This window comes from Coenobita brevimanus, chromosome 60 (genome assembly GCF_032717465.1).
Source record: "Coenobita brevimanus isolate Jiangsu-jjx chromosome 60, ASM3271746v2, whole genome shotgun sequence".
Classification (NCBI taxonomy): domain Eukaryota; kingdom Metazoa; phylum Arthropoda; class Malacostraca; order Decapoda; family Coenobitidae; genus Coenobita; species Coenobita brevimanus.
In genome coordinates, this window is record NC_137013.1 from 37640691 (window position 1) to 37659893 (window position 19203).

At 41.6% G+C, this 19203-nt stretch overlaps 1 protein-coding gene across 1 annotated transcript in view; it reads left to right on the plus strand.

The window, feature by feature from the left end:
• spn-E (tudor domain containing 9 protein spindle E) overlaps positions 1-19203 on the plus strand; it is a 79410-nt gene that overhangs the window by 9451 nt on the left and 50756 nt on the right. Inside the window, exons 4-14 of the mRNA XM_080275164.1 lie at positions 4108-4329; positions 5067-5270; positions 6112-6282; positions 10787-10935; positions 13820-13903; positions 14862-15004; positions 15364-15530; positions 15726-15890; positions 16169-16331; positions 16943-17070; positions 18111-18320. Of these exons, the coding sequence (XP_080131290.1) occupies positions 4108-4329; positions 5067-5270; positions 6112-6282; positions 10787-10935; positions 13820-13903; positions 14862-15004; positions 15364-15530; positions 15726-15890; positions 16169-16331; positions 16943-17070; positions 18111-18320 (1806 nt within the window). The remainder of the gene's footprint in view (positions 1-4107; positions 4330-5066; positions 5271-6111; positions 6283-10786; positions 10936-13819; positions 13904-14861; positions 15005-15363; positions 15531-15725; positions 15891-16168; positions 16332-16942; positions 17071-18110; positions 18321-19203) is intronic.

A 19203-nucleotide genomic window follows, 5' to 3' on the forward strand; every position in this document is an offset into this window, starting at 1 on the left:
TGAATAATGACAAATATAGTATTTGAGGCATACAGTTGTCTGTACAGTATAGGTGCATTACATTGCTCACAAATTTGCAAGCCTGCCTCCTCAGTCTCATCCTCACTGTCGTCGTCACTCGTGGGTATCGTGGTTGGATGAGATGCTGGTGAGATGGATGGTTGGCTGCATGATAATGTAGGTGATGGTGAAGGCTACGTTACAGGAGTGGTCGGCTTGAAGAACGTTTTGGTTGTTGTTTGTTTGAATGCTCATTTGCACTGATTTCTGATGAACAGGTCACAGAGTTCCCGGAGGAAGCTTGAGGCCTTTTGGAAGGGTGGTATAGCATTTGGTGCTCATGGTAATCATTGAGGGTCTCGGAAGCTTCCCTGACTTTCCCAGCCTTAGGCATAGAGGAGAACATAGAAGGCATGTGAAGGCGGCGATGCAGTGTGGGTGTTTGTTGTTGTCTCAGTTCACTCTGCCACCTACTGGCCACCGCGCGAGTTTTGCCACGCACACGATATTAAAATTTCTTTTTTATTCATGTAGGCCTATTTGTTACAGTTTATTGCATCCATCCATCCATCATCCAAGCCTTTGTTGCCCCATGAGTGTAGGAGCCTGGGACTATGCAAGTTGGTCCTGGCATGTAAGATGAGAGTGGTAATATTGTTAATTATTCAGTGCGTAGGTTCAGAAAATGTTGAGGTTTGTATAATGCAGGTTTGTATATGCAAGTGATTACTGTATACTGAATTAAAGGAGTTAAATGTAATAATTCAATTCAGAGGCTGCTGAATTAATTCAGGAGCTGCTAATTAGCTTTCTTTATTATCCTGGTAATGTCAACAACTTCAGAGTTGCACATTTCTTCATATATTTGTTTTTTGTGATGTAGCTGTTTATATTTAATAATTGTTATGATTTTTGAAAGCTTTGTCTCTCTTCCCTCAGTTGATGTACAAGGGGGATTAATTGCTTGCACAGTCATATGACTGGTGTACTCAAGAAAAAACAACAACTGCCTAGTAACTTATTACAGTTCTGCTGCTGTGACCTTGCCACTACCGTGTGATTTGTATATATGACAAAGTCACAAGATTTGGCCAAGTATAATACCTTACAATTAATAGACATGTCAACAAAAAGTTGCCACCGAAAGGTTTATGAAAAATAAAATCTTGAAAACTGAAGATACAAAATGTATGCACATTTTTTTCACTCTTTACAGTTTGCATCATTTAATGTACAACATAATACTAATTTGTAAAATAGAAATTTGATGGTCCTATCATGTATATTTCTTCCATCCTTCAGTTTATGGAAGGGATGGTAAAGTAAATCACATCATGCAACAAATGAAGATCAAGTAAGACCCTGTTTGAACCTTTGAATGAGAAAGTTGTCTGGAGCTTCAGACTTACAGTCTGATAATATACCTAAAGTTTTATGCTTGTTGTGACCAGATACTTTTACCCAATGTAAAGCACTCTTGTATTGAAGGGGGTTAATGACTGCTGTATCATCATCAAGTCCAGTCACCCCAGAGGTGAACAGAATTGTTGTGATAAAGAATAAAATGAGTTTTACATAATCAGAGTGAAAGAAGTAGTTTAACCCCTTAAACGCGGCCGTGAACAGTCGACCCCCCCCGAGTGGCGGGGTTGTATCGCGGTCTGAATACCTGTAGGAAAATATTAGCCAAAAATCAGAGATTAACCCTAGAACATTATACTTGGTGTGGCAGATAGTACTTACATTCAGCTTTCTCCAGAGACAGGTGTTGAGCCTTCGTGGACTACCCAAGGACTTGTGGAGACTTGCAAAGTTGGGTAACCAAGTCTTCACTTTCACACCTCCAGCAACCCGGTTTCCCCTCTACCACAGCCTCATTCTGTCACAGTAAACTTTATACTACAACATAAAGGTAGTTTGGAATCCGTATTTGTACAATAAGCACTGAAAATAAGGCTAATATCAACGGAGCGTACGGCCGACGTGCACCGTGGCAGTGGTCTTCCCGTCACTCAACAAACATTTCCATTTTCACAGCTAAAAACATGTATACTACATTATTTTCAATCATATTACTTCCCAAAAGATCACCACGGCGCGCTTTTTATTCTGCCTTACGCCCGCCACTTTATTCTCGTTCCTGTCGGCCGCATGCACTGACTCGGAAGAGCTAGAACTCGCCATAATGTCACTTTGAAAGCCTGCGGTAAACTGACGCTAAACAGGGGCAAACCGTGAGAAAAAAAGCTAGTGTTACAACTGGGGAAACAAGCGTTTCCTATTAGCATAAACTGCTTGTGAGAGGAGAGCGCAGATTTACAGTTCTGAGCACTCAGAGCGCTGCCATGTATCACAGCCAGGCTGGCCGGGCCGTGGGGGGGGGGGGAAACGCGATACTTGGCAACAACGGAGGTCAGTAGTACAAAGGTAAAGTATGCTAATTGTAGCTAAAGGGTGATGGTGCTGATAGACAATACCAGCTGGAGCCTGCTTGCCTGCGATTATTCAAAATTTACTAGAATCGCAAACGCGACGATCCGCTGTTATGTCCTTTTCGCCGAGCGTCGCAAACGCGACGATCCGCGTTTAAAGGGTTAAGCAAGCTCATTATGCAGCTCGTGCTGTAGGTTAACTTTTAATAATTTTTCCCATTGTATAAATCAAGGAACCTCATAAGAATCAAACAAATATTGGACCTCAGTACCTTGATCACTGGCCCCGTGGTCTTCTACTAAATGGACCATAAGCACATCTGCTTTCACCAAGAGCTACTGAAAAGTGAGGTATCTATATTTTCTGATGTGGGGATGTCACCCATAAAGTATAGACAGTGACAGACTTGAATAAAGTACTACTACTACTCAGAAATATGAAATACGGATGTAGATATGCAAGCCAACACCACTGAGCATTTTAGTGAAATAACAGAATGACTGCAATTGATTGCATAATAGAAGGCCAGTCTGTGCATATGCAAAATAGCCAGTTGAAAGTGTTCTTTAGTATTCATTCATGTGTGTTATTTTTTATCAATGAGTGTTTTAGTGACTTGAGTGGACTATGGTCTTGCCAAATCTCATAAATTTATCCAGACATACAGAATAGACACCAGAGTCATGTTACTTTTTTGGGCACAGGACCGAGTTGGGTGCATCAGTTAGGTAACAGATGACACTCTGAAAGTATCCCAAAAGACTTACTGTATACCCACATATGGAAAAGGTTATCCAGAAGACAAAGCTGTCATTTCAGAACTTTTATATCATCATCCCACTCTCTTTTCCTATCCAAGGATGTTATATCTTCAGAAAAAACAACTTTTCTACCAAAATTAACAGTTTGAAGAACTGAAATCAAGACACTTTTTTTGTAAGTTAATGTTAACTTGGTGGCTAAAAAATAGTCAGTAAGTGAAACATAAAATGACAACTTACTGTACATCTGAAAAACAGAAGTTAAAACTGAAAAAAATTAACATTAATATACAAAAATGTAAGATAACTTAGTTTAGATTATGTAGACAGTCCTCTTTATAAGTCTTATGTGTTCCAAAATAACAACTTTTTGAACAGTGAATACTATGATTTGGGAACAGTACTGTTATTTGCGAGAACCAAAAAGTTGCTTGTACAGGTTGCAGTGAAGCCTGAATAGCCAATCATTCTGTAGTACAGTGTAGACTTGATAATGAAATAGTGTGTTAACCAAAGACAACTTGTGAGGACTTGGGAATGTAAAAAGAAAGTGACAGGGAGAACTGATGATGTATCCATAGTGACACAAAATATCCCACATTTCCTCCTGATAACAATCACTCGGTATCAAGTGACATTCTATGAGGGGGGAGGCTGGATGTTGGAGGTGGATCCAGGTGATACAGTTTGTTAGCCCCTGCAACCTGTATATTATATTATTGTCTGCTGCCTGTGGACAGTTTTCTCAGCGTACCAAAAGCCTCTGATATTGAAGAGGTTTATTAGGCAATAGCAAGACTCTCAAGTGTGAAAAGTCTGTCCAGAGCTAAATAATATTGACAGGAGATAACAAGAATAAATTGAAAAGGCTGTCCTCAGCCTTTGATGGGTTAATGGTCAAAATTTTCCACAGATACTCAAAATAATCTCTCAGTATCAAGTGACTGTGATTGAGGGGGAGACAGGATGTGGGAAGTCAACTCAGGTGCCACAGTTTATCCTGGACGAGGCCGTGGATCAGCACCGGCATTGCAATATCATAGTAACGCAGCCTCGTAAGATAGCTGCCATGTCCCTCGCTCGCCGGGTCTGTCGGGAGCGAGGTTGGCCATTGGGGAAGCTGGTTGGATATCAGGTGAGAAAAACAGGAAAAGATGTATTGCTGTTAGGTGACTGTATTAGTATATGTAGTATTATTTTCCTGTAACACTATGTTTATAGATACAGCACGTAGAATTTATTTGTATGAATATTATGTTTCTATTAATATGACATTTCTGTAAGAAACAAACAAGGGCATATGGGGAGACTGAATGAGCAAGAGGGATTTAAAGGTAAGAAGTTGAATGGCAACTACACATAATGACAGATGAAAGGCTGACAAACAAACCTCCACAGTGATAGTACAGCACTGGTACTGACTGAATATGAGAGGTACCCATGCTTCCCAAGTTGGGCCAGAGGTGAAATAGTGCATTCATGGCTGATCATGTAGAGCAACTACTGGGATTCAAACAGTGCTAGAAAAGTTGTTGCATTCTGGAATATCATCCAGGTATGGCAGTAATGCTTTTTGAAAAATCACCAGAGATGTTAGTAGCAGAAAAACTCTTAGAACGTAGCTTATAGTAAGGAGTAGCTTTTGCTGTTGTTGTTGCCTCGAGTTCATCTGGGTGTGAACCTGGTGGACTGCAGGCTGAAGTTGGCCTTCTCCTGCAGACCCTTTAGTGGGATGGGGAGGGGATTGAGGGATATTTGTTTAACGGGATCAAAGCCATCTGACTGTTGATGCCACCACAATAAGGCATTGCACTCCAGCATTTTGACTTTGTGCAAAAGAAGGAATTATTATGTTAACTCCCTGTGTTATAGGTGGGTCTTGACAGCTACGTGGATAGTGATACTCGGCTGAGGTTTGTGACAACGGAGGTGCTGGTACAGATGTTGATACGCAGTCGATCCCTTGACCGCTACACACACATTATCTTGGACGAGGTACATGAACGAGACGAACACACTGACTTTGCTCTCCTTGTGGTCAAGAAGTTGCTTCATACTGTCTCACCAAAAGCAAAGGTTAGTAAAAAGTTATTTTGGACTCCTATTTTTATCACCGAACAGTGTAACAGGGGATGTGGATGGAACATCAGCTACTACTGGTCATGTTCTAGGGAAGATTGAGACTTGGCAGAAATTGATTCTCTGCCTTAATGACCACCTTTCTGTTGACCCTGCTGAGTCATTAGAGAGGTGGTCTGCTGGTGTAATGGATGAGTTCAGTCCCCAGCTGGGGCAGGGAGCAGTTCAAGGGTTTGAATTTCGCTAAAGAGACTTTACTGATCTACCATAAGTCCCATTGACATGGCATTAAACACCCCACTAATACCAGGCTGCTAAACTTATACCTAGAACTGGATGCATATAAATAAAGCTGATAGGTATTAATTTCTTCATTTTCTTCTTCCATGGAACTTGTAGCACATTTCCTTAAAAAATAGAAGAACTAGAATCTGTTAATATGAAGTGGGAAGTTTTCATATTTGTAGGTACAGTAATATCTAAATTGAGATTGAGGCTTGTATAGCTAAATGCCTTTTGACAGTTATATAATGTGGTATTTTCATAAAGTTCAGACAATGAAACTTGATTGGGTTGAAAGTGTTTAAACACTAATGGTTGTAAGGGCACCACTTGGGATGATGATCGTGTGCTAAACATAAAATGCCACCGAGAGTCGGCTAGTCACCTTCGTATAAATGTTTTGAACTAGGATATTGTAACTTTATGCTTCTACACCTCAGAGGAGGTATTATAGGGTTAATATTTGATACAGTTATGGACAAGACCTATTGACAGCAATACCATTCTTTCATACTCATAAAAACCCCAATACAGCAACTTTCCTCATGGTTTGCAGGTAATTTTGATGTCGGCAACCATCGATGCATCCAAGTTTGCCAAGTACTTCTCAACGCCAGTGCTGGGCCACCTCCTTCCAGCTCCTGTGATTTCAGCTGGCACTGCAATGATCTACCCAATCCAGACCTTCTACCTTAACGACCTCACATCAGTCTGCAAAAACAGGCCGGTCAGGGCAAGATGAGTTTGGATTTAGGTGTTTTTGTTAGAAAGTTTTAATTCAGTACAGTCAACTCATGTTAGTGTACAAGTCAGGGTTGTTTTCCACAATATCACAGCTTTTTCCCTACATTTTATGCTGTAAATAGAGGGCTAGGAGATCAGCTGTATAGATATTGGTGAAGCAGTAAGTGGCAATATTACTCCCAATTGAGGGATTCATTAGGAAAAAAATGAAAAAGCCACATATGATGAGGACTTGTTGTGCGTAGGAGTGGAAGAAACGCTGTAGGCATGAGATGTTGAAATACCAACAATAAACAAAGCAGGTGGGGACGCTCACCATCCACTTACTTGATGTAGTGCTGCTTTCTGGTGACTGCCCTTTCCTCTCTTCCTTCATTCTTTCCTTCCTTCCTCCTCTCTCTCTCCTTCATTCTTACCTCTTCCTTCTGCCTACAGGAGACTTTACACTCCCTCTTCTGTCTTTCTTTCCTTCATTCTTTCCTCCTCCTTCTGGACACTGAATGACAAACCAAATGGTTTCATGTATCCCAGGAAACCATTTACTATGCTGGGTGGTAACCGTAAAACCAAATTATGGCACCTGGTGGTTTTGTGAGTAATTAAGGCAGTCCAGTCGGATTTAACTGGTGCAGGTTTTTATGCAAGGGGTGGTTGGGGTTTATTGCTCACATAATACCACTCAGGGATGAGTGAGGCTGGTTGCTCTCATCTTCAATGTCAGGACCAACTTACCTACCTCGGGGCTCCTACGCTTCACATGGGGCAACACAGGATTAGATGATGATGATGATGATAATGATAAACAAAGGATGTAAGATGGTAAAGACTTACTTTAAAAAATAACATAAAATATTTCATAGTTATGCAGTGTGGAACTATGAGTAATGTTGGAAAATGGAGCTGTGTGTGGTATGGAAGAAGAGTGCTAAACATTATTTTCCGAGAGAAAAGGAGGAGGAAAATGAGTGACTGAAAGAAACTGGTACATTCCACAAGGACAAAGTAGTCTCAAGGCATTTCTGTCTGGGCGTCCTTTGAAATGAAGGGTTACCTGTGTTGTTAATTAACCCATCTGAAAATACATCCTAAACAAGTAGTTTTAATGTCTAACAGTGTTTGAGGGCTGTACAAAGGCCTTTAGGATGAGCAAGTAAATTTTAATGTTTTATGATGTTTTCAGGGGCCATACAATTTTTTTTTTTTTCTAGATAAGTAGATTTTAGTGTTTGGTGATGATTTGGAGCCCAATAAAGATTTATAGGCAGCAACATTGATAAACTGTAGTTTTAGATGTCCTTTAGAGGGGTTTTAAGTATTCAGGGAAATTTGCAGTTTGCAGATATTAAAATTTCCTGTCTCCTGTGAAAAATGAGGGAGCACTGTACAGCTGTATGCAGTGGTATCCTGTTCATCACCCTCACCATACCCATTCTTTCAGTGCGACCGTACAACATAATCTACCTTTTGATCACTCTTCTCTCTCACTTCATATTCGTCTCTGATCAGTATTTTTCATTCCATTCATTTTACACAATGTGTGAACATTGAAGTGCTTGTCGGAGATATGTAAGAAGACATGGATGAGTGAAACTGTGCCAGCAGAATGGAAAAAAGCGAAGTGAGTGCAAGAATTATCGTGGCATAAGTTTATTGAGTGTGGTAGGGAAGGTATCTGGAAGAATTATCATAGAGAAGGTATGAGAGATATCAGAAATCCTAGTGAGTGATGAACAGGGTGGCTTTAGGAGTGGCAGAGGATGTGTATATCAAATATTTGCAGTAAGACCGAGAGTGGAGAAGGCTTGGGAGAAGGACTATAAGGTGTTTATGGCAGTCAGTGATCTGGAAAAAGCATACGACGAAGTAGACTGAGAAGGATTGTGGAAGGTTTTGCACTTGTATGGTGTAGATGGTAAGCTGCTAGGTGCCATCAAGGGTTTTTATGAAGGTAGTGAAGCATGTGTAAGGGTGAATGGGCATCTAAGTGAATGGTTCACGATTGGTGTGGCATGTGACAAGGTTGTGTGATGTCCCCATGGTTGTTCAGTATATATATGGATGGGGTGATGAGAAAGTAAAAACAGTAGTAGTGGAGAGAGGGATGGCATTGGTAATGAATGAGGATGGATGGAATATCTTATTTTTGTTGTATGCTGATGGTGCAGTACTACTTGCAAATACCAGACGGGAACTTGGTACACTAGTGCAGAGTTTTGCTGATGTCAGTGAGTGTCGTGCCTTGAGTGTAAATGTAGAAAAGAGTAAAGTGGTTTTTATTGAGAGAGAAGGTGACTCCCAGTGTGATATTACAGTGACTGGAGAGAAACTGGAATTGGTGAGAGGTCATATACCTGGTTGCAGTGATAGAAAAGAGAGGAAAATGTGCAAAACAAGCGGAAAGTAGAGTGACACAAGGGAGGAAAGTAGCTGGTACAATGAAGGGCTTGATAAGAAACAGGCTTGAGTGTTGCAGCAGTGTGAGGCTTACATGAAGGAGTGTTCGTGCCATCTTTGACATATGGATGTAAGACTATGATGTGATATGAAAATGAACAGTCAGGAGTGAGAGCAGTGGAGATGGGATTGCTTAGTTATGTATGTGAAGTACAGAGAGTGGATAGGATACAAAATAATTGTGATTCATGAAAGATGCTGAGTGAGGAAGTCTGTGGACACCAGAATCGAAGAGAGTGTCCTGAGATGGTATGGTCATGTGGAGAGAATGGATAACAACAGAGTGGTGAGAAAGGTATGTCTGAGCAAATTTGAAGGAGGGAGGAGGCAAGATAGGCCAAGGAGAAAGTGGAGGGATGTGGTGGATGAGTGTGTGAGGAAGAGAGGTATGGAAGTTGGTGAGGCTAGGAGACTGACAAGAGGTCTAGGTGGCAGGATGAATGTTGCGAGAAGTGTGTGATCAGGGATTTGGCACCCCCTTTCTAACACGACAGTGTCCAGATTGACTCTATCGGATATGTTTATATGAAGCTACAGATTATGGTGAATGTTTTTGGTGGATCAGATAGAGCCAGGATTCCAGGGGCTTGAATGATGTGGGAATGGAAGCTTGGCCCACTGGATTGGGCATACCTGGGCTGTCTGGATGTTGCTACGTCTCACCCTGTCTTAGGGTGGGAAAGGAGCTCTGGATGATGATGATGATGTGAATGTTGGGGGTAGGGTTGTGAAAGGCAGACCAAAAAGGACCAGGGACGAGGTCAGAGAGCGTAATCTCAGGGATAAGGGACTGAATAGGGTGGCTTCCAGAGATCGAGAGGCTTGGAGAGCCACCATTAGATGACCAAAGTCAACACATGCAAGCATGTTGGAGCCTTTATTAGCGATATGCTATGAACCCAATTTCATTGTTCTGACAGATGTTACCTTACCAGTTTCTCACATCCGTGTACTTTTACAATGCAAAGAAGAAGTAACCACATGCTATAAGCCTACACAGACATTTTATTCTAAGAAATTTAAACCAATAGAGATCCAGATTCAAAAAGTGTTCATTTTAAGATACCTGGGCACAGTGCATTTGAAAGAATGAAGGTCATAGGCAGAGGGAAATACAGACTGAGGTGGATAGTTCAGGAGTTGATCACTAATACACCCTCATGTAGTCCTCCTGCAGGTTGTATATGTTATATTTCTGTTTTATATTGAATCATTCATGGCGTCATCCATTATCCCTCCTGAACCTCTTGACTCTACACTTCTATAGCACCACTGTCTTTAAGATCATACACTAATACAAGTCTCTCTCTTTACCATGACTCACCAATACAAGTCTCTCTGTTCACTGTGACTATCATATTATGAGTTACCTCTTCTCTCAGCAACCACCATTTTATTACAGTATTAACTGCATTCACTTTCAGACCTTGCCTTTCACAAGTATCCATAAAACTCTGAATACATCTACAAGCTCTGATTGAATGTCAGCAAGCCACATGGAATCATTTGTGTACAGTACTTAAGCTGTAAAGTATCTCATCTCTCACCATTCATCACAACACAGTCCTTCAACATAGTGTATGTGGCAGAAGATTAGGTTACTGTGCTGCAGTCCATCAGGAGTACCTTATATGTGTTGGGCAGTAACAACATCAACAGCAGTTAATTATAACAATAACAGCAGTAATCATAACAGCAACCATTCATCATCAGCTTCACATTCTTCCATGATTCTTCGTTCTGTAGCACCTAGTGGTCTAGTGGTTAGAATGCCCCAGGCAGATTGATATCCTTCCTTTATGCATGAGTGTGATCCCTGAAAGTTGACTGGGATTTTTTTTATTCCCCCTAACCAAATAATGTTACCAGGGGGATAGGCTGATCATCTACCGTTAACGTGTTGTGGACTACAATAATGTTACCAGTATTACCCTGAGGTCCCACACCTTGCAGGAAATGGCCATATCTCACCATGTTTTCTCACTTTGACCTACATCTCTTTGTTCTTACTTGTTTTATTCTCAACTCTGGAGCAGGTTATCCCAGAACTACCAAGCATCAACCAGGATGAGCCGGGAATCTCGGAAGGCATGTACAAGCTGGCCACCGAAATGGTATGCATGTTTGACCAGATAGAGCGGCAGCAGGAGGGACTCAAGAACACTGAGTTTGCCATGAAAAGGTGAAACAGGAAGAGTGTTAAATTCCTTCACAATGGTACAAGAATTCTCTGTCTTAACCATGTTACCCTGATGATGATAGTGGTAGGTTGTGGCAACAATCATCAGTGCAATTGATTTGCTGTCTACCGCTTCCGTAGCTGATTCTACACTGAATGACAAGCCTAGTGGTTCATATAACTCAGAAAATCTTTGTTAATGCTGGGCACTAACCATATAACTAAGGAAAGGGGTGATATTGAGCCTACCATGGTGCCTCTGTTAACTGAGTAGAAAGACAAATGCAGTGTCCTTCCAGGAACCAAACCTCCACACTTGCACCTTACTGTGGCAAGGCATTGTCCACTGCAATGCCCACAGCAGGGGAACATCAATTGTTTCCCTTCAATGGGGTGCTTTTAAAGCTAGTATTCTGGTAGATGTCACCACCATTAGAACAAACACAGTCTCTGCACTGTTGAAGAAGCATATTTTTCTTTGTTAAATATCTACACGTGTGAAACTGTGATTCATAGTAATGTCGTATACCATAATATAAATAATACAAATAGAACATGTATACAGTCACTACTCCTTATACGATGGGGTCACGTCAGGTCATACCTTAATGTATAACGATTTTATCGTAAATCGGGAGATTGAAATACCTGTATTATAAAAGGGGGGTTATGTCAACTCAGCTTCCCAAAGTCACCTACCCAACAGAAACAAAAATGACAACCCACTTTCATCACTTCCTGTGTCGGTCCAAGTCATCTCCAAGATCAAAAGAAACACTGTCACACCAATACAGGCAGTGTTACTCACGTACAGTACAGTAAATCGTTGCAACAACACAACAGTCACACATGCGTACAGTTGGCCTAGCGCTACACGATTTATAGGTCTACTGTAGCACGATGCTTGGCAGAGAGGTGACAGTAGCAGGGGGGCACACATGAATGAGTGGAAAAGACAGGGCTTTGAAGGCGTGGCGGGACCACAACTGAACCAAAACAGTGCTCTGCACGCTGGGGCCACCATCTTGCCTGAGACAAGCGACTGTCGCCTTGCGTGTGCCTGGCGCTTCATACGAAACTTTCCGTGGGCAGTATCGTTATAGCAGGAGATTCATTGCAAATCGGATTTTGGGGTGGAACTTTTCTGTTATCGTTGTAGCGAATCATTGTATACCGAATCAGCGCGTAACGAGTAGTGACTTTATATAACACAGCGTGAATTGTTTATATTTATCATAAACGGAAATTAAAATATCATTGATGGTATGTGACGGTAACCCGCCAGTTCAGTGGTCCTATATTATTTAATTTCTGCTATATTTAGTGCAACCACCAAGGGGTGGTTGGGGTTTATTGCTTACGTAATGCCACTCAGGGATGAGTGAGGCTGGTCACTCCCATCTTAAATGTCATGACCAACTGCCTAGTCCCGGGCTCCTACACATCTCCTGGGGCAACGTAGGATTGGATGATGGATGGATGGATGAAATCCCATAGTTTTCCTCAAGTCTCCTCTTTGGCCATCCTGAAATTTTTTCATTTACCCCTGCCTGATCATACCTGACATTCATTTAATACATATACAATCTCTAGGAACATTGTTGGACATAAAAAAGGGTTAAATAGAGTGCACAGAGGTAAATAATTGGTGATCACTTACCATGACGGGATGGAGCAATGTTAAGGTGTTGGAGAAGTGGGTATCCAAGGTTGAGGGACTAGAGGAAGGGGAATGAGCAGCATCTTTAGCCTTTCTAAATAAGCAGCCTCTTTAGGACTGAGGCTAGGTTTGGAACCCCCCTAAAGTTGCTTCCTTAGTTGTCGTCACTGGCAGGTTGTGGGGAGTCGGGCTTTGTGGAGGTGCTAGGTTCAGGAGACTGAGATGGCAGGGCTGGCATTGGGACTGGGTTTGGGGTATGGTAGGTGGTGATGAGTGTTGGAAACAACTCATTAAGTTTCTTCACAAGCAGCTTTCTCTACTCCCATACAATGTGGTCAGTTTTACTTTGGGGGAACTGCAGCTTATCTGTGTTATGCACCATCATCATCAGGATGTCCTTTAGCCAATCAGTGATTTCCAACACCTGGTTCAGCTGCTGATGAGTGAGCCTCTCTGTGTACTGTGGGTTGGATGCTGCTGGTGCCTGCTGTATGGCCTCAGGTGCCAGGTACACCTCCTCCTCTTCACCACCTTCGATGAGGCTGTTGACTGTCATTTCGGGAGTAGGGTCAGTAATGTAAAGGAAGTCACCATGAGTGTTACACAGCACTAGGATCATGTGAGCAGGGAAGCCAGGGGTCAAAGTTGACCGGTGAAGATAAAGGGGAGAGAGGGAGAGAGAGGACACAGAGTGCACATGTGCGGTGACCATGCTTAGTGACCTTGTTGGTGTATGTAACTGAGTGAGACCATTGAATGTCTTCACAGACAGGGGCCAACTTCTGGAATTTTTCCGCATAAACTCCCCCCCCCCCCATTACTGAGCCAGGTTCGGGGAGCTTTGTGCACAAAATATATTTAACACAAATTGGTCCAAGTAAATGAGGGTTCACTGTACTCAAATTTAGATACTGTAAAAAAAAATAAGAAAATATGAAGGTGAAGTATTCAATATAAATCACTTTGGAAGAGGCCCTTGAAAGCAAATCACTAAGGAAGAGATCCTAGAATTTCCTTGAAACCTGCCAGAATACAACACTTATCCACTGCTTCCCTGGATAACAAGGATGAGGGGTTAAGTCAGTCACTATGAGGAGCTTCTCGTATGGGATAAATTTAGTTTTGTGGCAATAGAAATGAAACAAAATCATCAGCTGATTGCAAAATAAGATAAAAGAGACATTGACTTTCATATGTAACTTGATTACCTAACTTGATTTTCCCCAGAGGTGCAGTGTTAGTATTCCTGCCAGGCCTGGCTGAGATAGAGCAAATGATGGCCCACCTCAGCAAGGAGATGGCAAAGTTCCAGTGAGTACCAGCACCAGATGTTTTGATTGTTATTTTGGAAGATCATTTAGTTTCTACCAGTCACATAAGGATTATCAGAGAATATTATGTTTTGAGTGTACTTAGTCTTAGGGATAAAAAGAACATATGTTCCCAGCAAAAGTTAAATATTCTTTCAGAGTAAAATACTGTACTTTAGGGTACTGTGCTTCAGGACTGGCATATTGATTTTTTAGAAGAGGTGTTTTTAGGTGTTTTGAAGACACTGGATTTTTTTTTTTTTTTTTTTTTTTTTTTTTTTTTAAAGAGTGTTTTAACAAAATTCATATTTCTGAACTTCTCTGCTTCAGCTAGGGATTGATCTTTCATTCTTTTAGTCCATACTTCACTGCTCTGCCAGGTGACAACCACCTCATTTATTTGTACAGTTTCAGTTCTAAGAGCAAGTAGATGACATAAACTTCTGAAGTACCTTTGCAAACTTGGGATGGCAGTGATGTAATTAGGAGCACACTTGAATCAAATCTGAGAGGTCCAGGGTTCAGTTCTTGGGTCAGCTGCAAGATCCTTGGATAAGGTCTCTTTAACTCAGCCTTTTTGCACCTTGATTTGAAACCAGGATCTGGATTCATAAATTGATGGCTGCTTATTGTAGTCTAGGGGCAGTATTATTTGGATGCTTTCCTTGTCAGTCATGCTTTGTAAATCTCTCTATCTGTTGCCAGATGCCGTAATCCTGTAAAGGATGGCCATAGACCAAGCACTTCCATGTTGTCCTGTCTTCTGCTATTTGGCTGCCCGCTCTTGAACTCACACGCCCCGTCTCATGTATCCCTCCACTCCATTCCTTCATATCATGCTTGGTTTCCCCATCTTTCTCTCCCACTCCACCTGATTCACATACACTTTTCTAATTAGACTCATTTTCCATCCTCTCCAAACTTTGTAAATCTGACTGAAAATCGTTTGCATTCACCAGATGGCAGTTGTACCCGCTCCACTCATCCATCACGCAGGAGGAGCAGCAGCTGGTGTTTGCCATACCACCACCAGGCTTCCGCAAAATCATCCTCTCCACCAACATTGCTGAGAGTTCCATCACTGTCCCAGATATCAAGTTTGGTATGGATAGATTATGGTATCTTGAGAAATGCATACTGATAAATGTTGGTAATTTCACTAAGTCCTAGTTCTAAGTAAAGTGTATGTGTGTGTTTGTGCATTTTGGTTTTAAAAGAGGATGGGGATGTTGGAGTACCATAGGTACGTTAGTATAATTCTTGTACCAACTTGCTCAGTTCCATTTTACTGTACTTAAGAGACTATTGTATGTAATGTCTTGACAAATTTATAAAACTGATATGTAAAATGAGGGCTATCTGTATCATGTGTGAAACTGGAGTAGGATTGATGATGATGCAAGCAGATGAATTTGTAACCAATCCTCCTCCTCGCCTTGCTTACAAAATGTGTGTGTTCAGTGATAGACTTCTGCCTGACGAAGGAAATGTCGTGTGATGTACTAACCAACTACACATCACTGCGTCTGGTGTGGGCATCCAAGGCGTCTTGCCGTCAGCGCGCAGGAAGGTGTGGCCGTGTCTCACCAGGCCGGGTCTACCGCCTCGTGCCACAGCGCTTTTTTGAGGTTAGTCTGGAACTGATTAAATACTTCAACACAGTGATGTATGATATATATTTATGTTTTTAATCATTAATGCATATACAACCAGAAGGTTTTATTCACAACCAGACGTCCTTCCTTAAAAAGAAAAAATATTCCCAACCAACATTCCACAAGTCACGTACCATAGTTCAAAAAATGACTACCTCACCTCATCAGACACTGGCTGCCTATGCCAGCCCAGAGCTGTGTCGTACGCCGTTGAGCCAGGTGGTGCTGAAGACCAAAGTGCTGGACATGGGGGAGCCTCATGCACTTCTAGCCCTTGCTCTTGACCCTCCCATCAGGGCTGACATCTGCCGCACCATTCTTGTACTGAAACAGGTGGGGACATCCATGGGGGAAAGTTTAAAGAAGTACATACTTAGACATAATGGAAACTTAAAACTTGGCTCAGTTAAAGTTTCATGAAAATTTTTAAAACCTAGTGTAAAATAATGTTAGCTCAATTGAAATACAGTATAATTGAACTTAATGGAACATTACCCTGAAGAATCCATTTTCTCTTGACAGTCATACCAGACACTCTTAACCTAACCATATCAGTATAATCCAACTTAACCTAACCTGACCACAACCAAGCCTATCTCACTCTTGTACAGATGGGTGCATTGTCAGTCAGATCAAGAGGGCGCATGTCTGAGCTGGATGGTGACCTGACATACCTAGGGCGAGTGGTGGCCACCCTACCAGTGTCCCCGCACTTGGCCAAGCTCATTGTACTGGGGTTCATCTTTGGTTGTCTTCAGGAGTGTGTTATTATAGGTAATGGAGGAGTAGAGGGAGGAAGAGTAAGACAGGGAGAGATGGAGAGGGAAGGAAGGAGAAGGAATTGGAGAAGGGAAGGAGGAGAGGAAGGTAAATGGGAGTATGTTTTTATGGGTAATGGAGGGGCAGAGGGAATGGAGAAGAGGAAGACAAAGTAAAAGAGAAGATTGAGGAAGAGAAATAAGGGAAGAGGAGAAGTATTTGGGTGAGGTAGATGGAAGGGGTACATCACTGACTGTCTGTAGTAGCATGTTGTTACAGGCAATGGAGAGGGAGAGAGTGAAGGTGAGAGGGAAAGGAGGAGGACAGGGAAGTAAAGAGGGAGAGGTGGCAAATTGATGAGAACAAAAAGAGAGAGGGAAAGAAAAGTGGAAAGGGAAAGAAATAAAGAAGGGGTTGCTTTATATGAAGCATAAGGGAAGGAATGGGAATATGAAGGAGTGCATGTTTGACTGTTTGTGGGAGTGAGAGAGAGAAAGAGTGAGTTACAGTAATTAGTTACTTAGTTTAAAGTATGTGGGATTACCCGGTAGAAGGAAATACATTCTGACTTGCCCCCTCACCCATATATCTCACTTTCACCTCCACATTGCTCTATCCTGACACAGCTGCTTGCCTCTCCCTGAAGAGTTTCCATGCCCGGCCATTCCAGGATGAACTAAATGCCTTCCTTTCCAAAGTGTCCTGGGCTTATGGTTCCTTCTCAGACTGTCTTGCTGTACTCAATACTTATGAGGTATAGTAAGTGCTTATTATAAGTTGCCCTATTTATTTATATATTTTTTACCATACAAGGTGGTCTAAAAATCTGCATACATAAAACTTGCTCAACATGATTTCCATTACTTTGAAAGCACATACTGATGCATCTCTCCCACTGATGGTGAACTCACATTTACATATCTGACATTCTAGAAGAGCACCTGAAATGAGACAATTATTCCCATGCATGGAGGCTTTTGGACCACTCTGTAATATGACTGTCCTAGGTCCATAGTCATGTTGAGATAAATGAGATGAGACAGCCACCTCACCTTGCATCCTCTCCCCCATCTTACACCGCCATCCACTCCCAAGTCTAGGGACTTGCGTAATCATTATCATTGGTAATTGTTACTTCACTCTGTTTCCCTACTTATGGATGAATGCAACAGTCCATTCCTAACAGTTAGGAGTGGTAATGCAGTCAGGATCCATTCCACAGATACTTCACACAGATACAGTCTTTTGTTGTCTCTGTAAGGAATCATACTTTGGTGAGAATGAAGATCATCAGGTATTCATGGCTTGTTCTAGTAAGATAGTTAAAAACAAACTTGTAGGTTACTTGGTAATAGACCAACAGTGGAATTCGAGGATTTCAAACTTCTGCCAATTGTTCAGAAGTTCTGTCACCCCTTTCAAGTGAAAAGAAAACCAGATTGGGAAGGGGGATTAATAAATATTGCAGGCCACAGCCTTAAGCAAGGTAACCAGAAGGAAGCTATGATAAGATGGCTACTTATCTCTTGATTCATTGATGTTGTAGTGTGCATATTGTGCTCAGTTTGGTACCAGGAAAAAAAAAAAAAAAATTGAAGAGCACACCCAGAGATCCTCCCAAGCAGGGTTTTACTTGTCTCAGTAATTTATGAGCTGTGTATATGGCCTTTCTTACTCAGTTATTTTAGTCTGACGGTAGAAGTGAGGGTGGGGCATCTTTCCCTTGAAACTTTGAAATGAGTACTGTATAGCTTCCTTCATTCCAAGTTATCTTTGAATGTCCCCCTCTTGTAGCTGTGGCAGAATATGAAGACACGGGGAGAGTTTCACCACCCTGGTGGTAGGAGAGAGATGGAATGGGCACGACACAGCTATGTCCAGCTGTCAGTCCTCAGAGATGTTGAAACCCTGATCAAGGAACTGTTTGAACGCCTGGAGCGTCTCAAGATCACACCTCGAAACCGCCAGAACCCCCCACGCAGCAACCAGGCTCTCATTCTTAAGGTGGGCAGCAGAGGGAGTACAAAAGGAGTAGCAGCAATCCTCACTTAATCCTGTCAGCCAAAGGATGTAATATTTATTTCATTCTTGTTGCTACTTTATTATTTAGTTTAGAGTCTTTTTAGATAAGTGGTTGAAAATGGCCTTATATAACTCTTGAAGTCCTGTAAACTGAATAAAATAGCCTGGAGATAGCAAGAAATAAAAATTTGACTCTGTCAGATATGTTTATGCGAAGCTACAAAACGTGGTGAATGTTTTTGGTGTATCAAATAGAGCCAGGATTCCGAGGGCTTGAATGGTGAGTGAATGGAAACGTGTCCCATTGGATTGGGCAAATTTGGGCTGTCTGGACATTGCCACTCCCCACCCTGCCCTAAGGTGGGAAAGGAGGTCTGGATGATGATGATGATGATGATGGTGATGAAATAAAAATCAAATCCTAATTTAGACTACTGATATTTAGGATGTTTTGGAGCAAAACGCTACTTAAAAGTAAAGCAGTTTTAAACAAAGCATGCATTTGGCTCATGACTGAGGGCTTACAGACCTAATAACATATCCTATCTGTTTATCTAATGCTAGATGCCTTAATCTGTCTTAAAAGCGGCATGTAATGAATTATAAGAAACCTGATGTGAAAAGTAGTAGCCTAGTTAATTCATCTGTAAATTCAGTTGTAGTTTGATGATGATAGTAATTTTAAATAGTTTAGCTGTACTGTATGGGTAAGATATTTAACTTTTACCACTTCTTTTTCGACCTAATCATAAGAAGGTTGAGAAGCTAAGGAACGTTATAATAATGGGCTTACTGAAGCAGTGTATATTTTCAGGGAAAATCATACGTAACTTTCAGTGGTGATGCTTTTCACTCTTTGTGCTTT